The following is a 24,745-nucleotide window of genomic DNA, read 5'->3' on the forward strand; positions in this document are numbered from 1 at the left end:
TGTCAGCACAGAGCCTAATGTGGGGCTCAAACTCACAAACTGTGAGATCATGACCTGAGCCTAAGTTGGATGCTTAAGCAACTGAGCCACCCAGGCGCCCCTGGTCTCATATCTTTTAATTCACTCTGTCTGCATCAACATCAGCCAGTGCTCAATAAGCCCAGCATCTAAGTCCTAACTCTTAGATGCCTGCAAAAAAAGAGCTTTGGTTCACCTGTTCATATTTTATTAAGAATAAAAGAAGTTGTAAGAGTGGATTCCAGCTCTCTACTTGAGCAGTCATGAGACAGTTGTCAATACAGTTTTGTATCTTTTTTTCTCTTAGCATATCACAAACTTTTCCCCAGGTAATAACATAGTCATTTTAAGGGCTGAGTTCCATTAATTGAAGATATAATAGCATCCTTAGGCATTTTTGTTCATTGTTACACATTAACTTTTTTTGATATTGTACTGTCAATAGCAGTGTATTATGAGAATGTTTGTTAATTTGCACTGTTGGAACATTTGCTACTAAGTTCTGGTCATACTGGTTCCATTTTCCAAATGTCTCTTGACTCTGTCCCTGTGTTTCCATCTCCAGTCATTCCTCCAGTTCAGGCCACAGTTATTTTACCAAAATGCCTGCCAGAGACACAGGAATATGGAAAATTGGGAAGAGAAAGTGAGAGAGAGGGACAGAAGGAGGAGAGCGGGAAGAAACTGAAGAGCAAGGGGACTATGCTAGTGCCTGGACAACACAAAGTCAACAATTAGAGTTTTTTCTCTAAGATGAAAGTTGGTCCCCATGTATCAGATATATACAGATATGCCCAGCATCTCTATGGGGACACACTAGGCATTACAGTATGAGTAAATGGTAGTAAAAGCAGGATCTTGAATTATGAAAAGTTAAAAAGGGTCTGTGGGAGAGGTAAATTTTCAGTCAGCTCCAGTTTAGTTCAGTTTTTGTGCTCAGGATCCTGGGAGAGTCAGCAGCCTTCTTTCTTTTGTTGAGTATCTTCCTCAAGTGAGGCTTATGGTTTCTTTCTCCAGGTGTTTTCCGGTCAGGCCTAGTGCATAAACTATATTTGCTGTGCCCCATTCCAGCTTACTGTCATAACCCCAAATGGTGGGCGTGCCTGTGTTCTCTACCCCTTATAATCTTGTTAAAACTTTCAGAAGTTTTGGGACGCTTGGGTGGCTCTGTCGGTTGAGTGTCTGACTTCGGCTCAGGTCATGATCTCACGGTTTGTGAGTTTGAGCCCCACATCAAGCTCTGTGCTGACAGCTCAAAGCCTGGAGCTTGCTGCAGATTCTGTATCTCCTTCTGTCTCTGCCCCTCCCCTACTTGTACTCTGTCTCTCAAAAATAAATAAATGTAAAAAAAAAAAATTAACACTTTCAGAAGTTTTAGCCAGCAGCCCGAGTGCATCTCCCTCTCCCTTTTCACCTTCTCCTTTATGTGCACAAATTCAGGGGTCCTGATGGCTTGCCTAATTTGAGTCAGGTGGCCATGAATTCTGACACACTCCTAACCTAAACTGGTCAGTTGTTTTCATATTTTTTTTTTCAACGTTTATTTATTTTGGGGACAGAGAGAGACAGAGCATGAACGGGGGAGGGGCAGAGAGAGAGGGAGACACAGAATCGGAAACAGGCTCCAGGCTCTGAGCCATCAGCCCAGAGCCCGACGCGGGGCTCGAACTCCCGGACCGCGAGATCGTGACCTGGCTGAAGTCGGACGCTTAACCGACTGCGCCACCAAGGCGCCCCATGGTCAGTTGTTTTTAAACTAAATCTTTGAGCACCATGAGCACTACTACTACTACTACTACTACTACTACTACTCTTAAGAGAAATTTCATTCCCAAGGAGGCTCCTGAGCCTTGCATATAAATACAGTTGACCCTTGAACAATATGAATGTGAACTGTGTGGGTCCGCTTATACAGGGATTTTTCAATAAATACAGTATAATACTGTAAATGTATTTTCTCTTACAGTTTTCTTAACACTTTCTCTCTAGCTTTGTTGTAAGAACACAGTGTGTGATATATATAACATACAAAATGTATGTTAATTGACTATGTAATCTGTAAGGCTTCTAGTCAGCAGTAGGCTATTAGTAGTTTGTAGTAGTTAAGTAAGGAAGTTAAAAGTTACATGTACATTTTTTTAGTGTACCTGGGGACTCAGTGCCCCTGAAACCTCTGTTGTTCAAGAGTCGACTCTATACCTATGGCTGTTCTCCCTCTCTCTTCTTCATCCCCACCCCGTACCATGCCACCCCACCCAGCAGAAGTGAAGAATTAGGTGGATGGAGTAATTCCAGAAGAATGACAGTGACAGAAAAGAGATGGATTGCATGTTGGCTTGACTTGAGTTCTATGCTACTTTTTAGAATGGGAAGATATGTTTATAGTCAGGAAGAAACTAGTAATGAGGGAGTAATGCAAGAAAATGGGAATAATAAATGGAATAGGGGCCCAGAGATGATCATCAGGGTCAGGTCATCTTGGCACAGATTGAAATGGTTACTTCTTCCTCAGAACCAGGAGTGAAGGGAGAAAAACAAGGTGAAGAGGGAGGGATTTTTAGGTGATAAGGAAGAAAATTTTTGTCCAATAAAATAGTAGAAATAGCTAAAGACATTGAGTGTCTTTAATGTTATGGGCACTATGCTGAGTGTTCTACATGCATTACCTTATGTAATCCATAAAAATGCTTTTAAGAACCCTCTTTTACATAACCACATTTTTTAAAGATTTTTTTAAAGTAATCTCCACACTCAATGCCTCAAACTTATTACCCCCAGATCAAGAGTTGCATGATCTACTGACTGAGTCAGCCAGGTGCCCCAACATAACCACATATGTTTAGGAAGAGTAATTTGCTCAGGGTTATACAGTAGGGAATGCTATAGCAAAAATTACCTTAATCTTCTCAGGGAGCTAAGATAGTGTTCTGTTGTAAATAGGAGAGAGATGGTGAGATGGTTCATTGAGTTCAGTCAAGAAATCTTTATTGACTGCCTGTTGTATGCAGGGCACTGTTCTGGCCCCTAGCAACATACAGACCTACAAGACATGTTGTCTGAACTTAAGTTTATATAGCCTAGGGTTTAAGTGGTTGGGGACCTGAATAAATTGGAAAGTTAGAGAATTCCTAAAACCAGTTATTGATAAGAAAACTGTTGAGTGGCCCATCTGACAGAAAGGAACTTGAAGAGCTTTGAGGCACTCTTTCCAGACAAAAACTTGAATCTGGAAAGAGTCAAATCTGGTGTTTGGCAAGACAAAATTGATAAAATATAAAAAAAACAAAGAGTTCACAGGTGTTATTAAAGGTGTCTTTTAACATGGATACAGTAGGAATATACTGGAAAATAATCCATTCTGGGAACTTCACATGGGGGTCTATTTCTGAAAGTCCTTGCATTCCACCCTTGTTATAAAGTTTCTAGCCTTTATTTTGTTTGTATTTATTTTGACACTTATTTTGGCTAAACATTTCCTTTGAAAAGCAAAGATAAACTTCTTAGCAGCTAGCTCTCAGAATTGCTACAGATTCGATCAGGATACTAAATTGACTAGAAGTCAGGTAATAAAACATTTATAGAATAGCTATTTTATACTCAGTACAGCTGAAAAAAAGAGGTTGACACCCAAGACATAGAATGAGTGCATCTGGGGATGCCTGAGTGGCTCAGTCAGCTAAGCATCAGACTCCTGATTTAGCATCTGACTCCTGATCTGACTGCTGTCATGATCTCACAGTTCATGAGTTCAAGCCCTGTGTCAGGCTCTGAGCTGACAGCGTGGAGCCTGCTTGGGATTCTGTCTCTCCCTCTCTCTCTCTGCCCCTGTGTGGCTCATGCGTGCACTTTCTCTCTCTTTCAAAATAAATAAATAAACATTTAAAAAAAAATGAATGAGTGCATCTGTCTTGCATTATATTATTTTTATTAAAATCAATTTTTTCCTATAAAAACACTTCCTAAAAAGTACAAGTAGTCTCTTGTATAGTCTTTTTTTTTAATTTTTTTTAATGTTTATTTATTTTTGAGAGAGAGACAGAGCGTGAGTGGAGGGGCAGAGAGAGAGAGGGAGACACAGAATCCGAAGCAGGCTCCAGACTCTGAGCTGTCAGCACAGAGCCCAATGTGGGGCTGGTACCCATGACCCATGAGATCGTGACCTGAGCTTAAGTCGGACACTTAACCGACTGAGCCACCCAGGCACCCCAGTCTCTTGCCTAGTCTTAAGGATACAATAAATTTTCAACTTCTGTTTGAAACTTGTACCTTGGTTGGTTTTTGCCTCAGTAGGTAAAGCATTAGTTACCCTGATACTTTGATTAAACAATGGATCAGGTCTCTAGGTTTACATCCTGTTCAATTGCAGGTCAGTCTTCAGGTTTGAAGACTCAAAATGAATTGAACCGAATGAAATAAGAAGTTACAACTATGTTTTGATTAGTAAAGTCTGGAATAGACAAAGGCATGATTTGAAAGCCAGTGTCATAGAAATAAACTTTAATCTGTATACACTCCATGATGGACTTGGAAATTGTGCACATTTGAGAGTCTGAGAGGGGAATCTTCCAGTATTCTTCATGAGCATAAAAATGTCCCTAGAGCTACTGATTGGTGACTTAGACCCATGAAGACAGTATAGGGGCACTGGAACGTGAATACTGGCCATGTTTCCCGGCCATTCAGGACTCCCCAAGGAGGGGGTGTGGCAGTAGCAACTGGTGCAGTCCTTGACTGTCTGAGGCCTCAGAACCACAGTGTTAGGACCACTGGTATAAACCCTGCAGCAAGATTCTGACTGACTGAAATGTTTTCTTTTAGTAAAAGAATATTTTAAGTGGGATTTACAGAAGAAAGTGATGGTTTTTGTTTTAAATTAGGGAATAGTTTATGAATTTATTAAAAAAAATTTTTTTTTAATGTTTTTATTTGTTTTTGAGAGAGAGAGAGACATAGCATGAGTGGGGTAGGGGCAGAGAGAGAGACACACACACACAGAATCCGAAGCAGGCTCCAGGCTCTGAGCTGTCAGAATAGAACCTGACGCATTGAACTCGTGAACCGAGAGATCATGACCTGAGCGGAAGTGAGACGCTTAACTGACTGAGCCACCCAGGTGCCCCTCTGTGAACTTATTTTAAATTGCTGTATGGCTGGGGTGCCTGGGTTGCTCAGTTAAGTGACTAATTCTTGATTTCAGCTCAGGTCATAATCCCAGGGTTGTGGGATTGAGCCCCATGTCTGGCTCCACACTGAGCATGGAGCCTGCCTAAGATTCTCCCTCTCCCTTCCCCTCCCTCCTTCACCCTTCCTCTTCCTCTTCCTCTCCCTCTCCCCTTCCCCGTACCCCTCCCTCCCTAAGCCCCTGCCCCTCCTTCTCTTAAAAAAAAATACTGTTTATCATTTCAAGACTGTATTTTCATAATTTTTGGTTGGTTTTAAAGTCAACTTGTGTTAAGTATTTTATTCATTGCAACCTTCTAGAAACATGAATGACACACTAATTTAATATTGTAGTCCTACATTTCCAATGTAGAAACGTCTGTATGTTCCTTTCTGTTCAAATAAAGATTTGAAGAACTTGTCCTTTTAGTGTCTTTGATCCTTTTTTTTTTCTGACTATAAATCATAGAAGCAAATGATTAAGTAGACAGGTGGAGAGGAGGAAGTCACAAATAAAATAGGCACTTACATTTATTGTGTTTGCAAGATTGTTTTTGAGGATGGCGCATGTTTCTTGAGACCGCATTTCTTACCTATTTTATAGAGCTCTGGCCTCTTAACAGCACTGCTTTAATGACTTCTTGTGGGGCTCTTGGTTTATGTTAGCACTGGCTGTGGAGGGAAGAAAGAGGTCAGGTTTCACAAGGAAGCTGTAGACTTGTAAAATCATACCTAACTGGCAGAAACAAAGTCCATATCAAGGAGAAAGCCGAGATTTGCATAAGAACGTTAAAGAAGTGCAAAATGCTTTGACAATGCTGAAAATAGTTTGTGAACTAAAATTTTAGGGGGATCTAGCATTCATTTAAAGGACATATTTATTTACTCAATTAAAACCCCCCTTTAAAAAAAGCAAAATAAAAACTGGAAAACAAAGTTTAAAACTGTCATGATAGAGATGATTCGTATGCTAAAGTTTCTAAGTTTTCATGTAAAATTCTATGCAACTTGTATTTTATTGAAAAGGAGCTATTTTCAGATGTTCTTTTTCTTGTAATTCTCAGGTTGAGGGCCCTGGTTGGGGAGAGAATTGAGCCTCCATAGATCCTAGGTGATACCTGCCCAAAGAAAGGGAAATTCAAAGTACTAAAAAGAAGGCAGATAAAAATTAAAGATGAAGGATTTTATCAAGTAGTGGAGCAACAGTAGAAAATTTATGCAAACTCTTCATTCCATGCCCCATGTAGGCATATAAAATTTATTTTAAAATATTACTTTTTCTTAGCTATGTGTCTTGTAGGAAAAATATAAGCACAAAAAAAAATCATCTTACATAATTCTACCACTACAGATCTGAATCTGAATTACTATAGATTATCTTCTTGTAATCTATCCCCTATTATTTCATCATTGAAATATTTATGTGTGCACATGAAAAAATGGGAAGATTATTTGTTTCTCCTCATTTTATGTTCCTTTACGTAAAGCCTACGTTGTCTGGCTGAGTAGAAAAGAACAGAAGAATTTTATTTATTTATTTATTTACTTTTAAATGTTTATTTTTTGAGAGAGAGACAGAGTGTGAGCGGGGGAGGGGCAGAGAGAGAGAGAGAGAGGGAGACACAGAATCCGAAGCAGGCTCCAGGCTCTGGGCTGTCAGCACAGAGCCCAATGTGGGGCTGGAACTCACAAGTTGTGAGACCATGACCTGAGCTGAAGTCGAACGCTCAACTGACCGAGGGACCCAGGCGCCCCAAGAACAGAAGAATTTTAAATCTTAGAATACCTCTGCCTCTGTTAGGACTTTAATGTTTATTTTTATTGTATAAGGTCACTGACATCTTTTGTTTGTCAGTGTACTTCCTTGAAGTCCTCGTCCTGAAAGTAAAAGCAGTGTATTCGTAGCAGGGCATCCTACTGTGCCCACCTCCAGCACCACTATTGGGGTTTACTAGGTACCAAGCAGTGCCTGAGCACATGCTCATGTTGTTTTCTGTGCATATATGTACACATATATATGTGTGTGCATATAATTTAATATTTTTATAATCTCATAAGATATTATCTCCATCTTACTGAAGGATACTGAAGCTTGAGGTTGAGTAACTTCTCAAGGGCACGCAGCACATGAACATGAGATCAAGGCTATGACTTTAACCCAGAGCTATAGATTTCAATATGGGCACCCTTACCTGCAAGGCTGTACTATGGTACTACCTCCCTCTATCTGCCTAAATTATGCCCTGTAATGTACTGGAATTTATTCCTGATTTTCTGTAAACCAGCTAAGGCTAAGCTTCTGCCTTAGTCTTCATATCCTCTACTTTGGTTTTCTAATGCCTTAACTTCTATCATCAAGAAATGAGAATAAGTTAAATTGGAAGAGCAGTAAACATTGTGCTTCCTAGGCTCATCCCAACAGAGCTTCAGAAGTCAGAAATTCTTTCCTCTGCTAATTTTACATTTTATATGTTGCTTTTTTTATAGGCTGCTGTTTTAAAAACTCAAAGATGTTTTTCTTCAAACATTAATGACAGCCTGACATCTGAACCATTAATTAAAAAATTAGGCTGTATAGGGTCTCTTGGGTGGCTCAGTCGGTTAAGTGTCCGATTTCGGCTCAGGTCATGATCTCACAGTTCGTGAGTTTGAGCCCTGCATCAGGCTCTATGCTGACAGCCCGGAGCCTGGAGCCTGTTTCAGATTCTGTGTCGTCTTCTCTCTCTGCCCCTTCCTTGTTCGTGCTCTATCTCTCTCTGTCTCTCAAAAATAAATAAGCATTTAAAAAATTAAAAAGAAATTGGGATGGATAGATACTTAAGAGTTTATATTAATCCCTGGCCTAATTTTATAGTTTCCTAGACTTCCTTAATATGTCCGGTTTTTTCTCATTTTGAGGAAATGAGAGTCTATAATGGTGATTCACCAGTCTGTCTGAGCTCCTCTTCTGTGTTCCCTGTGCAGACACCATTCTATATACCCCAGCCTTCCAGGTACATAGGCCAGAAACCTCAACCATTTGTATCTTTCCCTCTTTTTCCCCTGAACACCTTATGGCCAAATCATGTTGTTTGGTGTACATCACACATAAGAGTGCCCTCCTTTCCATTCCACAGTCTCTTGCATCATTCAGAACCATAGCTGGTCTCCTGTCTACTATTCTAATAGCAGTCTCCAGGTACTTGGCTTTCTGATGATCAAACGTATGTGAGCTTAGAAGTAGGAGAATAATGATACAGGAATCACTAACATTTCCATTAGGTAAACTTTTTTAAATAGATTTTTTTAAATGTTTATTTTTGAGAGACACAGTGCCAGCTGGGAAGGGGCAGAGAGAGAAGGGGACAGAGGATCTGAAACAGTCTTTGCACTGACCCTGAACGGGCTGTGGGCCTCCCCACCGATGTGGGGCTCTAACTCATGAACCATGAGATCATGACCTGAGCCAAAGTCAGATGCTCAACCGAATGAGCCATCCAGGCTCCCTTTAAATAGATTTTTAAAAAATATATTTTATTCCTAAATAAATATTAGTCTGAATTAGTGTGATTCGATTTACATGCATTCCTGTTTCTCTTATCCTAATGAGTTCCTAGAAACAGGAGCTCCTGTTCAAGATGAGAGCCATAGCTTCAGAATCCTACTATACAGGAGTCACTCTGTTTTGGAAATTTAGGATTTTAACACATACTCTTATCCAACTAGAAAGTCCATGCATATTAACTTATACCAGAGCAGCAGAACTGCTTGGATACAGAACCAATATTTTTTTTTTTAATTTTTTTTTTAATTTTTTTTTTTAACGTTTATTTATTTTTGAGACAGAGAGAGACAGAGCATGAACGGGGGAGGGTCAGAGAGAGGGAGACACAGAATCTGAAACAGGCTCCAGGCTCTGAGCCGTCAGCCCAGAGCCCGACGCGGGGCTCGAACTCCCGGACTGCGAGATCGTGACCTGGCTGAAGTCGGACGCTCAACCGACTGCACCACCCAGGCGCCCCCAGAACCAATATTTTTTATATTCAACAAAAATCTTGAGGATTTCAAACTTGTACTCATGAGAGAATTCACATAAGGGTCTATGGAGGTTACCTGGATTTAGATCTGAGTCTCACTACTTAATAGCTGCAGAACCTTGAGTAAGTTGCTTAATCTCCCTGTGCCTCAGTTTGTTCAACTAAAATTTGGGGTAATAATAGTTATGGGGTTTAAATAAATTGGAATATATAATGTACTTAAAGCATTACCTGGCATTAAAATGTTAAGCTATTGTTATTTTTATCCTTATTATAATCTGTTATGTGCTTTCATAATTCTTGGTACTTTTCCATGAAGGCATTTCTCACAATTTGAAGATGTATATTTGCATAGTAATTTTGTTAAATGCCTTACTGCATCGCTAGATAAAGATCCCTGAGGGTCATACCTCTGTTGGTTTTGTTTATTATTGGATCGTCAGCACCTAGAATATACTAGACACTGAATAAATATTTGTTGAATGAATGAATGAATTTATAAGAGATTTCTAGCCCAAAATTTTTCTAAAATAAGTAAAATTAATATACTATACACTGAATAAATATTTGTTGAATGAATGAAAAACTTAGAATAGATTACTAGCCTAAAATTTTTCTAAAATAAGTGTAAGTAAAATCCTTTCCTGGACTGGGGAGACAGCTAATATGGCCCATTATTTTATGTATAATTGCATGACTCAAAGCCTACCAGCATGAGTTAACTACAAGCTAAATGAATGGTGTGATTGTAAGGATAATGAGATTGATATTATATGACTTGTGGAAATTAACCACTTTGTGTCATAGTTATAATGTGTATCTAATAGAGATATTCAGTGTTTTTTATGCATAACTACTTATGAATGACTATTTAAATACTGTTGCCTGCTTACCATGTAAACAGTTGGTTTGGGGTAATTGGTGCCAAACTAACTTTTCTTTTTAATGTTTATTTTTTTGAGAGAGAGAGAGGGAGGGGCAGAAAAAGAGGGGGACAGAGGATCCAAAGCAGGCTCTGTGCTGATAGCAGCAAGCCAGATGTAGGGAACCCTGAGATCATGACCTGAGCTCAACCGACTGAGCTACCCAGATGCCCCAAACTACTTTTTTTTTTTTTTTGCAAAAGAGAGCCATTGAGTCTGTTTATTGAGAATGTGCTCAGCCAAAAAGAATTAAAAATATGTAGTTGGCATAAAGAAAGCTATTTATTCCTTTTAATGTAGCAAGGATATATGCATTCAATTTTTCTAATAATTAGGCTAAGCAGTTTAAAGACTTAGAAGGAGGGGTTTCTAAGGCACAGTGCTTTTTGACAACATTTAAAACTGGAATCACATTTTTTTTTTCAACGTTTATTTTTATTTTTGGGACAGAGAGAGACAGAGCATGAACGGGGGAGGGACAGAGAGAGAGGGAGACACAGAATCGGAAACAGGCTCCAGGCTCTGAGCCATCAGCCCAGAGCCTGACGCGGGGCTCGAACTCACGGACCGCGAGATCGTGACCTGGCTGAAGTCGGACGCTTAACCGACTGCGCCACCCAGGCGCCCCTGGAATCACATTTTTTATGAGATTATTCTTTTTTTGGTTTTAGCAGTATTGGGCTGACCTATCGAAGCCTTTCAAATTAATAGATGGAAGCTGCTTGTGAGCCCAGTGTGGCCACATCAAACAATTGTGTACATCTAGAGGATGTTTTTGAAGCAGGGAAGAGGAAAAATGGGAGTAAGGAAACCAGATAAGAGATTTTTATAGTGGTTCCAGGGAGAGACATTGGGAGAAGAACACAGGAGTGGATTTGACATGTGTTTAGGAATTAAGATCAGTAGGAAAAAGTGAATGAAAATGCAGAACAAGGAGTTAGTAGTGTCTAGCTCAGGTGAGTATCTGGATACTGGTGTGACCGACTGAGGTAGAGATGAAGGCTTGGAGGAAAGATGATGATTTCATTTTGAACCTGATGATTAGTGCCTTTTATAAATTATAAGCAAAGATGTCTAGTAGCGATTGAAGCCATGAATATGAAGCTCTGGGATGGTGATCCAAGATGGAGATGTATTTGGGGGAATTCACAGCAAGAGATGGGTGTCACTGAAAACTGAATGTGGGTGACATCACCCAAGGAGAATCTGGAGAGAAAAAAGGACAGAGAATCTCTGGAGGGAAGGGCAGAGAAGGGAGCACCCTTGAAAAAGGAGACTGGAAGGAGGAATCTGAGAAATAAAGAGATAAGAAAATGTGTTAGAGGGGCGCCTAGGTAGCTCAGTAGGTTGAGTGTCTGACTCTTGATCAGGTTGTGATCTCATAGTTTTGTGAGTTCGAGCCCGCGTCAGGCTCTGTGCTGACAGTGCGGAGCCTGCTTGCAATTCTCCCTCTCTGCCCCTCCCCTGCTTGTGCTCTCTCAAAAAAATAAACTGAAAAAAAAGTAAGTGTGTAAGAAATAAGTGTGCAATGTCCTAGACACTGTTTCAGTAAAATAATACAGAAGAAGACAGATTTTAGATGTTTGAGGAATAAAGTCAGGAAGAAGGGGAGGTAACGAGAATAAACTACTCTTTAGAAAAGTTTCGATCCCTTGGGGAAGAGAGTGGATAGCTGCCAGAGGGATACATGCCATAAAGAGAGATCTGGAGTTTTGTTTTTTGTGTTTTGAGATTTTGAAAAACTTAATCACTTTTATAGGCTTGATGGAAGGATCCAGGAGAAAAATTTGAATATGCAGGGGAGAGAGAGAGAGAGAGAAAGAGAGAGAGAGAAGGCAGATACATCAGGTTCCCAGAGGTGAGGGAAGAAAATGGAGTTGATGCCCAGAGGGAGGAATTACAAACAGAAGAATGGCAATTTATTTTTGTATCACAAATGCCTTTTTCTTTAGTCTCAGAGATACTGATGAGACTTGGTCTTCATTGGGAAAAATCATTTTGCGAGCACGTTGAATTTTCAAAAGGGACCAGAAAGTTAGAAATGTTAAAATATAAAGGTGTCTAGGGGGATTTAAAAAATTTTTATACTTGCTTGAGGCCTTACTAAGAACCAGAGTGAGCTCATTCAGTTAGGTGTCTGCCTCTTGATTTTTCAGCTCAGGTCTTAATCTCCTGGTTCATGAGTGGGACCCCCGAGTTGGGCTCTGCACTGGTAGCACAGAGGCTGTTGGGATTCTCTGTCTCTCTGCCCCTCGCCCTCTCTCTTTCTGTCTTTCTCAGAATAAATGAATAAACTTAAAAAAAAAAAAATACCCTTACTTGATGGATATGTTAACTTAGCTTCTTGTGGTCATCATTTCCCAGTATATATGTATATTGAATAATCACATTGTACAAAATGTTGTATGTCAGTGTCAATGCAACAAAGCTGTGGAGGAAAGTAGATTAGTGATTCCCTAGGGCTGGAGGAGGGAGGGAGTGGGTAGATTAGGGAGTGATAAGTAAAGGATAATGAGATTCCACTTTGGGATGATGAAAATATTCTAAAATTGATTATGAGGATGGTTGCAGACTCTGAATGTACTAAAAACCATTGAATTGTACTCTTTAAAGTGAGTGAATTGAATGGTATGTAAATTACATGCTTTGTGATTATACCTCAATAAAGCTGTTCTTCCACACTTTCCCCAAAAGAAATACCCTTACTGAGTCAAATGATGCATTCATTTAGCTTTTAGCTCTTGGAATTTGCTGACTCCAGAGTTTTAGCATATTTGACCTATAGTGCAAAGTTAGTTCAATTTTCATCATAAAAATCTTAAGGGTTTCAGAGACTAATGCATCTGGGTTAAAAAGCAGGGAGCTACTCAAAAAAAAAAAAAAAAAAAAAAAGATTCAGAGGGATTGTATTGTTTGACTGATTAGTTGAGATCTAGGGTAGAAAACAACACTCAAGTGCTTAAGTGGTTGGAGGGAAATACTCAAGGCAAAAGAATGATTATCTTTATTAAACTCAATAATCATAGCATTTATAAAAAGTCTTAAGAGCCTTCACTTATTGGCTTATTTGATCTTCATAGAAATCTTTTAATAGAGGAGGATCAGACTGTTGTCTCTAAAGATAATGCCACTAAAATATTGGACACCATTTGGAATTATAGCAAATAAAAAAATTATAAAAAGTATAATTTGGAAACTTCTTACATTTCTGGTTACTGTGTTTAAAGACCTAATATAATTGGAGAAAAAATATGTATAAGTTTAGTTGAACAAGTATTATTTTAATGCTGAGTCTGCCATTCACTGCCTTAAGGGATCTTTCAAAGAATATGACCCATTGCTAGCCCTTGATGAGTTCCTAGTGTAGAAGGGGAGAAAAATTGTGAACAAGTGGCTATATTACTGTGGGATAAAAATAACAGCAGAGGTCTGCGGTGTACAGAAGTTGCAGAGAAAATGATTGTAGCAACTCCCCAAAGGATGGGACAAGTGAACTAAGCTATAAATGATGTTAGGATTTCATCAGGTGGACAGAGGGACCTCGGATATTTCAGAGAGAAGGATATGCTTGTAGAGGGCTTAGAGGTGTGAAATATCATGGTATATTCAGAGAATTAGTAGTTCAGTACTCATGGAACAAAACTGTAAGTGATTGAGGCAAGAAATTTTGCAGGGATTAGGATGCCTGGATGCCTGGTTAGGCATCCGACTTCAGTTCAGGTCATGATCTCATGGTCTGTGAGTTCGAGCCCCACGTCGGGCTCTGTGCTGTCAGTTCAGAGCCTGGAGCCTGCTTCGGATTCTGTGTCTCCTTCTCTCTCTGCCCCTCCCCCACTCATGCTCTGTCTATCAAAAAATGAATAAACATTAAAAAAAATTTTTTGTAAGAAATTTTGCAGGGACTAATTAATTCATTAGCCACACAAATCAAATTTGTATTTTTTGACTATCATTCTGGAGGTAACTCTGCTGGTACAAGAGGTGCCTACAGTACTTCCAGGCAGGAGATGATAGGGTCCTGGATCAAAGAGAGGACTTTTAGGGATGGAGAGAAATCAGATAGAGAGATGAGATAAAACATACTGAATCAGGTACTTGATTTTTTTTTTTGGAGTAATAGAAGAAGTCAAATAGGGCTGAAGGAACAACTACTTTATGAAGAAAAGTTAAGCTGTATTAGATATTTCAGTGTAGAGTGGTAAAGACTGGAAATTAAGATAAATTTCCCACTTTGAAGTATGTAAATTGAATATACTCTGGATTATGAATTACAACCAGAATTAAAACTCACCCCTTCATACATGAAAAAGGTAAATATGGGATCAGTAAGAGAAATTAATGCTTCATAAATCAGGCATTAAATTTATGGAAACTTAGGTCCTAATTCCCGCTCTGAATGTATTCAACAAAAGTTTAGTTACTTATAGAAAGATAAGCTTACATTGTTACCGAGAAATTGGGCTATTCTATTGCAAACCTGATAACTTTGAAGATAAATATCTATTTCCTGATTGTTCAGTAGGTGGACCATAGGTCTGATACAGAAAATGTTTGTAAGTAGATTAACATCCTAGAAAGTGATTATAGAGGCGAGTAAAAAGAAAAACTATATTGATATTTAGAGTTTGATGTTCTTGATAGTGGTTCTCAAAAATTTTAGTCTCTTTATGCTCTTAAAACTCATTGAAGACCCCAAAGAGCATTTATTTATGTAGGTTATATCTATTGAGACGTCTTATTAGATATTAAAACTGTGAAATTTAAGAAATTTCATTAATTTAAAAATGAAAGCACTGATCTATTACATACTAACGTCTCACATTTAATGAAACATAACTGTTTTCCAAAGCAGCAAATGTTGAGGGGGTAGCATTGTTTTGCATTTGTGCAAATCTCTTTAATTAATTTGATAGTAGACAGCTGGATTCTCACACAGATCTCCTTCTGCACTGAGTCTGTTGCAATATCATCCCTTGATATTACATGCAGTTTCTGGAAAACACTGTATACTCTAGAAATAAGAGTACAAGAGACAGATGATGGTGGTCATGAAAATAGTTTTGACTTTTTCGGTTATCCACTGAAAATAGCAGTTTCAGAATCATTCTTGAGGAAGCAGAAATTTTTTGTTATATACACACATAAAGTATTACTCTACCCCCACTCTGCTTTTTGGAAGTAGATGTTCCTAAGAATATTTTCACCATTATTCACTGGCTTCCTGTTTTACCTCTCAAGTGTTGTGATCTGTTTACAGATTGATGCAGAATTTGTAGTCTTCCATCACTTTTTACCCTTTCCAGTCTAATGAAGGATAAGTCATGTAGACCTTATTCCCTCTGCTTTTCTTCATAACTTCTCACTTTGTTGATAAACTATAAAGGCTTATCTATTTTTTTGAACTGGAGTCTGTGGAGGGGGAGTAAGACCATCATTGAGGCCCTCCCTTTATTTATGCCCTAGAATATAGTAAAGGGAAGGAAAACCACACTGTTACCTGGAGTCTGGACTCTGTCAAAGTATAAAACCATGGAGACAGATGACCAGCTTCTGGAGGCTTGCTTAGAATGACAAAGAATTATCTCTAGAAATATCAACACTTAGAGATTTATCTCCACTTGGGAAGAGATATGAGGCTAAAAATAGCCTCTTGAGTCTCTCTACCTTTTATTCATCAAGCACACATACCATTTGCTTTATTTCTCTCCTTTCTCATTCAGCTCCATCGATACCAACCTCATTTGACTCCAAACACACAGTGACCTGTCTGTGTCCAATGAGAACCAAGTTTTGTTTCCATTAAGATATCTGTAGAGCCTCACCATTCTTACAGCCACACCCAATTCTGTCCTTCCTATTTAAGCAGCCTGTTGGTGTTTTGACTTGAGGCTCTCCTTTTTTCACTCTATCCTGTGTAGCAGTGCCTGATTGATTTTCCTCAAACTCTGCTATTATCAGGATTACTACTGTCCTTTGCTCAAAAATTTTCAGTGATGTCTTCATTTGTGCCATGGTATAAATCTTCTTTATCTGTAGTCACCTTCTACTTTTCCATGAACACTTAATCTGAAATATTCTACAGTAGTTAGTCCTGGCTGTTTCCTTACAATCCTGTGAACACAGGCTACACATTTCTTACTTCTGTGCTTGCTTTCATGTTCTTCCTTTTACCTGGAATGTCTTTATTTTCCCCCCTCCAATCTGAAATGAGTCTTCAAATCTAAATGAGTCTTTAATCTAAAACAAATCCCTACAAATAGTTTTTGCCTGTCTGGTCTGTCTTTTTTGATTTCCCTCTTCTCTGAAATACAGTAGTATTGCAAGTTTGTACCACACAGTTTGGTATGTGATTACATATCATTATTAAGTGTTTGTTTTTGCTGTGGTTATATTTTTTCTCCAGATAGGTTGCAAGTTTCTTGAGAATCTCATCCTGGAAAGACCAGATTCCCTGAGCTAGGCAACTGCCAGTGTTTTTTCCAAAATTATTCCCTAAATTTTCTTTGAGCTAGTTGTGTTGGTCTTATGTCTGGGCAAGAGTTCAAGTCTGATACATAATATCTAGCATGATGTTATTTCCAAGTACTGTACAGTATAATAGTGAATGTACTTACTCTAAATTTGTCAAACTTTGTCTTATAGCTATTTCTGCATTTGAAGTTCAGCCAGTTTCTACTGAGGTCCATGAAGGTGGAGTTGCTAGATTTGCATGCAAGATTTCTTCAAACCCTCCTGCAGTCATAACATGGGAATTCAATCGGACAACCCTACCTGTAACTTTGGATAGGTAAATTCAGCTTTTGTCTTTGGAGATGATACAGGAGTAATGAAGATGTCATGAGACTTGTATGGGGAAAGACCATTAAGGAGCTTATTTTCAATTACAGTAGCAATTACCAACTTCTTAAATACATTTCAGACTGAGGCAAAGAATTAGATCATCAGTCTCTGACACATGGAAAATAAGTTCTGTTTTTTGGTTTAGGTCATAATTCACATAACCTGTCTTACTGCTTTGTTGCTTTCCTCAAACATCTTTTCCAACCAAAAGACCACTGGTTTATAGCTCAAGGTTTTAGGAAACTAAATTAGATCTTCACTGCTGCCAATAGCAATACTACTGTAGGGGTCTCCTATGTATGCCCTGATAGCTGCCCACTTCTGTCTCCACCTTCCACTTCCCTGTCTCCACTACACACACACACACACACACACACACACACACACACACACACACACACATATGCATGTGCACACGTACTTGTGCTCTGAAGGTAGTTGAGGTTTAAGGATCAAGAACTTAGTAGCAACTTCAAAAAGTTTGATTCCTGTCCTAATGAGTAGCAGTATTCCAAAGTAGATAAAGATCGCTTGCTAAAATGGTAGGGTATTGAGTTGAAAGAAGTTATTCAAGACAGTTTTTTCTTAAATTTACATTCAGGTGTACCTTGGAGAATGCATGTATATTTATAGGCAAGAAATCAAGATTTGAAAAAATTGTACTAAGCGTTAGACCATCAGTTATATAAGCTATAATGTCAAATATAACTCTGTGTAAAATTAGACTGATAGATTTCACAGACCACATACCGCATAATTATTTATGCTTTTAGAGAACTGTAGTGACCCAAATGAAAACAATAGAATCAAGCTAATATTTTTAAGGGTCTTGAAACTATTGCATCTGGTACTTTAAAAAGGTTGAATATATTAAATCTTAATCATAGAATACATGTTAAGAGATGAATTCTACAAAGAATTTAATCATCTTTCTTCTCATAACAGGATAACAGCCCTACCAACAGGAGTGTTGCAGATCTATGATGTTGGCCAGAGGGATGCTGGAAATTATCGTTGTATTGCTGCTACTGTGGCCCATAGACGTAAAAGTATGGAGGCCTCTCTAACAGTGATTCCAGGTACAGCACAGAAGTTATTTCAGATTTATTGACCCAGCTATTAATCTTCCTTCTCTGGCTGTAATAGTATGCCATAAAGTAGTACTTTAATTTCATTTAGGTTATTGTAGTTTAGTTGGAAATTGTCATTTTTACCCCTATTAAGCACCTCTTCTTTCACAGTAATGCTTGTTTTATGTTATATCAACATCTTTAAGAAAGAATGAATATTTGTTCTGTAAATATTTCACTTTTGTTTTTAAAATGTAAAATGCAAAAAAGATAAAAACAATTATCCATTTCCACCAAAATTGTCCATTGTCAATAAAGATATATTTGTTTCCAGTTTGGCTTTTTTTTGTTGATTTAAGAAAAATTATAATTTGCATTTGTAAAAATAATACATGCACATTATAAAGAGTATTGTCTATAAGAGTACAAATTAAAAAGTTTACATTAAACAATGTAAAAAAGTACGAAGATAGAAGTTAAAAATATCCCACAAAAATATCCCCCCAATTCTAGTATCCAGAAATAACCATTGTTAACATTAAATAAACATAATTTTATATATTTTGCCATACATGAACATAGTTAGAAGGGAAACTAGCTGAAGAGATGAATATGAAAAAAAATGTATTTTATTACAATGGAATTATACACAGATGCTAGTTTTTTTATTTTAAAATAATTTAAGTTTACATGAATATAGTGGAAAAAAATCTGTATGAAAGACATTATTGAACTTCATATGAATGTTAACTTTCCACAGATTCCTAAAAGATACTTGAAGGTTAGAAAAATTCCTTTGGAAGGGGCACCTAGGTGGCTCAGTCGGTTAAGCATCTGACTTTGGCTTAGGTCATGATCTCACTCTTCATGAGTTCAAGCCCTGCATTGGGCTCTGTGCTGACAGTTCAGAGCCTGGAGCCTGCTTCAGATTCTGTGTCTCCCTCTCTCTGCCCCTCCCCCACTCACAGTCTGTCTCTCTCAAAAATAAACATTAAAAACATTTTTTTAAAGATCTCTTTGGAAAACATTAAGAAACTGAAATTATATATATATATATATATATATATATATATATATATATATATATATATATTTTTTTTTTTTTTTTAAGTTTTTTTAACCTTTATTTATTTTTGAGACAGAGAGAGACAGCGCATGAATGGGGGAGGGTCAGAGAGAGGGAGACACAGAATCTGAAACAGGCTCCAGGCTCTGAGCTGTCAGCACAGAGCCCGACGCGGGGCTCCAACTCACGGACTGCGAGATCACGACCTGAGCCGAAGTCGGTCGCTTAACCGACTGAGCCACCTAGGCGCCCCTGAAATTATATTTTTAATGCTATGTTTTAATATCACATAGTATCTGTTAGCTACCTGGTATGAAAGATTAAAGACAAAAGCACTCTCATACTTCTCCCCACTGTCACATAAATTCTTAACAAGATTAGTGAAAGGATTAAATGAATGTTTGGACCTGAATTAAAAGTGAATGATCTGGAAACAACCTAAATGTCTATCAGCTGAAGGATGGATAAATAAAATGTGATGTATCTATATGATTAAATCTTACTCTATTATTATTACTCAATAAAAAGAAATGAAATACTAGTACATGTTGCAACATGGATGAATCTTGAAAACATTTTGCTAAGTAAAAAGAAACCAGTCACAAAAAGACCATATAATATATGGTTCCTTTGTTATGAAATGTCTGGAATAGGCAAATCCAAAGAGACAGAAAGATTAGTGGTTGCTAGGCTGTGGGGAGAGGAGATTGCTAATGGGTATGGTGTTTCTTTTTGGGGTGATGGAAATGTTCTAAAATTGACTGTGGTAATAGTTCCCAACTCCGAAAATACTAAAAATCATTGAATCAGTTAAAGTGGTGTATTATTTGTTAAGTGAGTGATATCTCAATCAATTTATTTTTTAAAAAGTGAATAACTTCAGAATAGATATTTTAACTTGTTTCACTTGTTATATCTTATTTATAATTTACTTTTATATTGTGCCTTTTCCTCCACAAAGTTGAAGAGTCTAATTCCTTCTACACACCAACCATTATAGCAGGCCCACAGAACATAACAACGTCTCTTCATCAGACTGTTGTTTTGGAATGTGTGGCCACGGGAAATCCTAAACCAATCATTTCTTGGAGCCGCCTTGGTAAGTTTTCTCAAGGAAAAAAAGACTTTAAACTTTGTTCATGCTAATGAAACTGATAAAATGTTTATTTTATATACCAAACACATGTTTAGCATTTAAGTGACTTTTATCTTTTTGGCATTTCAGTGTGTAGAGAAAAGGTTTTTGTATAGCACATTTTATACTTTTTATGATATGGTTAGATGGTGATCTTTTGATGTAATTTTAGATCATATGTTACATTGGTTTAACTAAAATATTGTCTTGGAAATAGATCATAAGTCCATTGATGTCTTTAACACTCGGGTACTTGGAAATGGTAATCTCATGATATCTGATGTCAGACTGCAACATGCTGGAGTGTACGTTTGTCGGGCCACAACCCCAGGCACACGCAACTTTACTGTTGCTATGGCAACTTTAACTGTATTAGGTATGTCTTTTTTCATTCTGCAATCAGGAGAATCTTGTATTTTAGAAGTTGTTGTTCTATCTCATTGATAGCTTACTTCTTCCTTTCTTGAATTTTGTAGCATTGATATGAAGGTTTATATGAACTATTGTAATCCAATAATGAATTTTAGGAGACATAGCCCTATGTTAAAATGTTAGCTATCATTCTGAAGTCATCATCCTGTTTGCTTGCATACCATTATGTTCCTTCGTGTTTAAGCTTCCCTTTTATCTCTTTCTTACCTACCCACATATCCATTCACCAGCCTAAAATTTTAATCTGTTGATTGTATGCATTTGCAAGTGACTATATATTTGGGCTTAGTTAAGAAGGATTATAGTATACATATTTTTAGTGTGTTTACGCAGAGGGTCTCAATAGGGAGAAAGTGTACATCTACATGAGCACTGCTGAGAGAAGGCATCTGGATAGATGTATGTAGAGTGTAGATAAGCTGCAAATGTCAAATAGTTTCAGGGATGGGATTTGGGCTATTTGCTGTACTCTTCCTTAACCCTTGGTATCATTGGAACACAGAATTTTTTTTCTTTTCTTTTTTCTTTAAAAATAGCTCCTCCTTCATTTGTTGAATGGCCAGAAAGTTTAACAAGGCCTCGAGCTGGCACTGCTCGATTTGTATGTCAAGCAGAAGGAATCCCCTCACCCAAAATGTCATGGTTGAAAAATGGGAGGAAGATACATTCAAATGGTAGAATTAAAATGTACAACAGGTAAGCTATGTCACTTTGCTACTATTTTAGTTAAGATATAATGGCTTTAGTATTTTTTATGTGAAATGATTATAATATCAAATATTTAAATTACCTTGGTATTTTAAACTAAAAATAAAATAAATAAGAAATTAAGATGATAACATCAGCATGCCATATATCCTTTTGTACTTTATATGTGGATTATGGAAGTGGTAGATTATAATGAAATAAGTGTTGGACAGTCGCTCAGACCTGGGTTCTAGTCTTGGTAAGCCACTAGCTAATAAGTTAATAGCAAGTATATTAACCCTTTGGGGGTCTCTTTTCCTTCTCCCCAAAAATGAGAAAATTAGAAGGAAATAACTGAATCTCCAGGAGTTTTTCCACAGTTCAAACTTAATGATTTTAAGAACTCATTTTTTTATTAGTGTAAATATGAATCTTCTAATAACATTGTGATATATTTAACAAAACTTTAAAATTCTGGTTGATTTCAATTTTATGTAACATTGCAATATTACATAAATTAGATGCTATTACAGAATAATATACTTCCTTAATAAAAACCAAATTTTAAAAGAGATTAGTCTGTCACCTAAAACAAATGGGGTTTGGATATCACTATTACTTATTTAGGTAGACTCAGAAAATGAGAGTGATTTTAAGCAACTCGTAGGTGTTTTTGGTAGGGTTGATTACAGACTCAGTTTTTTGTTCTTAGTAACTTCTGTCATTTAAAATGAGAGTGAACTTAGCAACGGTTTAACTTTAGTTTTACATCATTCTTAGAATTTTTCATAAAAATATTTTTTCCTTTCCTCAGTAAATTGGTAATTAACCAGATTATTCCTGAAGATGATGCCATTTATCAGTGCATGGCTGAAAACAGCCAAGGATCTATTTTATCTAGAGCCAGACTGACCGTAGTAATGTCAGAAGACAGACCCAGTGCTCCCTACAATGTGCATGCTGAAACCATGTCAAGTTCAGCCATCCTTTTAGCTTGGGAGAGGCCACTTTATAATTCAGACAAAGTCATCGCTTATTCTGTGCACTATATGAAAGCAGAAGGTAAGCAATGTGAGGAGTTTATTTTCAAGTGGAACTGGGCATCAGTAATTTGTTTTCAGTGTGAATGACATCTTACATAATTCAGAAAATACTTTTGAAGTTCTATGGCATTTATCTCTTTTATTAAATAATCACTCTATCACCTGCATATCAATTTTTGCTAATTTTTTTTGTTATTGTATACTTTGTGTATGTAAGTATAGTTTAAGGTTTTTATGTCTAGAAATAAGTACCAGCTCTGCCTGCTAAACATTACAGAGCAGTGGACTAATTAATTTCATTCCAGCCAAGATATAAATTCTTTAACACTTAATACACCAGTTCAAGTATGCAGTTACATAGGAACAATGGTGTAATTGCTTCATAAAATAATATGGTGAATTATGGTCACTATAGCATGTTATTTTTAAGGGGGCAAATAAACATTTTCAAATCCCCATAAGTTGATTTTATATGTTTTGAAATTTTTCTGGAGTCACGTAGAAAACTCTGAACAGGACACTGTTTATTGATATGTCCTATATTACATAAAAGTAGCAATCAAATCTGTCTCAAAATATTTAGTCAGAACTATTAACTTTTTTTTTTTTTTTTTTTTTTTTTTGAATCTGTTTTATCCTACTCTTTTCTTTGGCAAAAAAAGGGAAAGGAAAAGCTACTTACAAATCCTGGAGATTTCTCTACTGATTTCTCATAGAAACCATAAATATTTGTTGTACGTATAGTCTAGCTTTTATGCAATAGACATTAAAAACAAATTCCAACACCCAAAAATGATATGATAAAATTATCCATAGAAACAAGTGGTTTGTTGTTGTTTGTTTTTTGTACTTTGAAGTAGTATTTTGAAAAGGAATATTTTGAATTTAAATCAGGGTTTGTGGTAGCCAGAAGAATGAAAGTCTAACTGAGCATGTTGGAGTATGTTAATTCCCTTCTTAGTGATTTAGGAAGGTGAAAGGAATGCTGGTTTTGGTGGAGACCACTCTTGTTCGCTATTATAGTTGTTTCATTAGAGCCTCCACATGCGGCTCAGTGGTCTATTCAGAGACAGAACAAGGCTTTTTAATTCGAACTCAAGGACCTTGTTTGGTAGGTCAGAAATCGTACTATGCAGTTCCTAATTAACGAGCCATTAGCCTGTCTGTTGTGAAATGGCTGTAATCTTGTCTAATTAAAATGCTATCAAGTTAATTCAGAAATGTGGGAAAACTTAATAGTGGAATTTGCCTTCTGTTTTGTTTATAAATCCAGTGTGGGGAGAAGGGCCTTCGTCCTTAGAGAGTTTTGATGAAGTTGACATGCATTTACTGTGAACGGTTCACAAAGCTGCCAGCGCTCTTGTTCCACTTTACAGATTGGCTCTGTAGGAATTTAATCCCACAAAGACAAATTCTTTTCTATACCTTGCCATGCATATTTTATTAAGAATCGCTGAGAATTTTTTCCTCTTTGGGAAAAAAAAAGTTCATTGTGGAACAAAGTGTTTTGAAGCACATTCTGTGCCTCCTAGATCTTTTGCTTTCAGTATAAATAAAAAGAACAACTTGTGTCAGTCAAATTTAATAGAATCTCTAGGGCCAAAATGAGATCTTTTGCAGGACAACTTTTGGCTTGGTTTGTTTTTAAAAAGAGCAGAGCCATTACATTCCTACTGTCTCTCCGAGATTCATGGTTAAAAGAAGAAAGCCATGAGTTTAACCAAGTAAAACTTCCACTGTTAAGAACTACAGTATTCTGTAGTGTTAAGCTCTGTTGTGCTACTGCTGTACATTGTCTCTGCTGTGGGTTTTGACTAGATATTCAATGAAGTTTAGAAAAGATTAATTATTTTCAGTTTGATTTATTAGGGAAAAATTCAAACGACTACTTTTAGAAATTAAGATCTTCCCATTCATATTTTTTTAAAGGGTCACAAAAGAAAACAGACAAGACTGGAGGACCAGGGAGGGAAAGTGGTCTTATTAATTTCATTTTGAATATTCATAATTTTTTCAAACACTGGTTCTTTAATTTAGGTTTAAATAATGAAGAGTATCAAGTAGTCATTGGAAATGACACAACTCATTATATTATTGATGACTTAGAACCTGCTAGCAATTACACTTTCTACATTGTGGCATATATGCCAATGGGAGCCAGCCAGATGTCTGACCACGTGACGCAGAATACTTTAGAGGACGGTAAGAAACCACGAGTCTAGAATGAACATTAATATGTTTAATCAGTTTCAACAAATAAATGTGTTTTAAAGTAGAGAAAATATCCTCTTTTTGGTTAAAAAAATAACCAAAACAAGGGTGGCAACCAGCAGGCTAGTTTGCCATTTCAAATTT

The 24,745-nt window shown here is 37.1% G+C and overlaps 1 protein-coding gene across 2 annotated transcripts in view; it reads left to right on the forward strand.

Annotated features, from left to right (window-relative positions):
* The window catches only part of PRTG (protogenin), a 128,907-nt gene that overhangs the window by 44,529 nt on the left and 59,633 nt on the right, over positions 1-24,745 (forward strand). For both annotated transcript variants that reach the window (XM_045449661.1, XM_045449662.1), the window contains exons 3-9: positions 16,760-16,904; positions 17,903-18,036; positions 20,055-20,192; positions 20,446-20,604; positions 21,197-21,356; positions 22,162-22,409; positions 24,428-24,592. In XM_045449661.1, coding sequence (XP_045305617.1) covers positions 16,760-16,904; positions 17,903-18,036; positions 20,055-20,192; positions 20,446-20,604; positions 21,197-21,356; positions 22,162-22,409; positions 24,428-24,592 — 1,149 coding nt within the window. The remainder of the gene's footprint in view (positions 1-16,759; positions 16,905-17,902; positions 18,037-20,054; positions 20,193-20,445; positions 20,605-21,196; positions 21,357-22,161; positions 22,410-24,427; positions 24,593-24,745) is intronic.

Source organism: Leopardus geoffroyi, chromosome B3 (assembly GCF_018350155.1).
Source record: "Leopardus geoffroyi isolate Oge1 chromosome B3, O.geoffroyi_Oge1_pat1.0, whole genome shotgun sequence".
NCBI classification, from domain to species: domain Eukaryota; kingdom Metazoa; phylum Chordata; class Mammalia; order Carnivora; family Felidae; genus Leopardus; species Leopardus geoffroyi.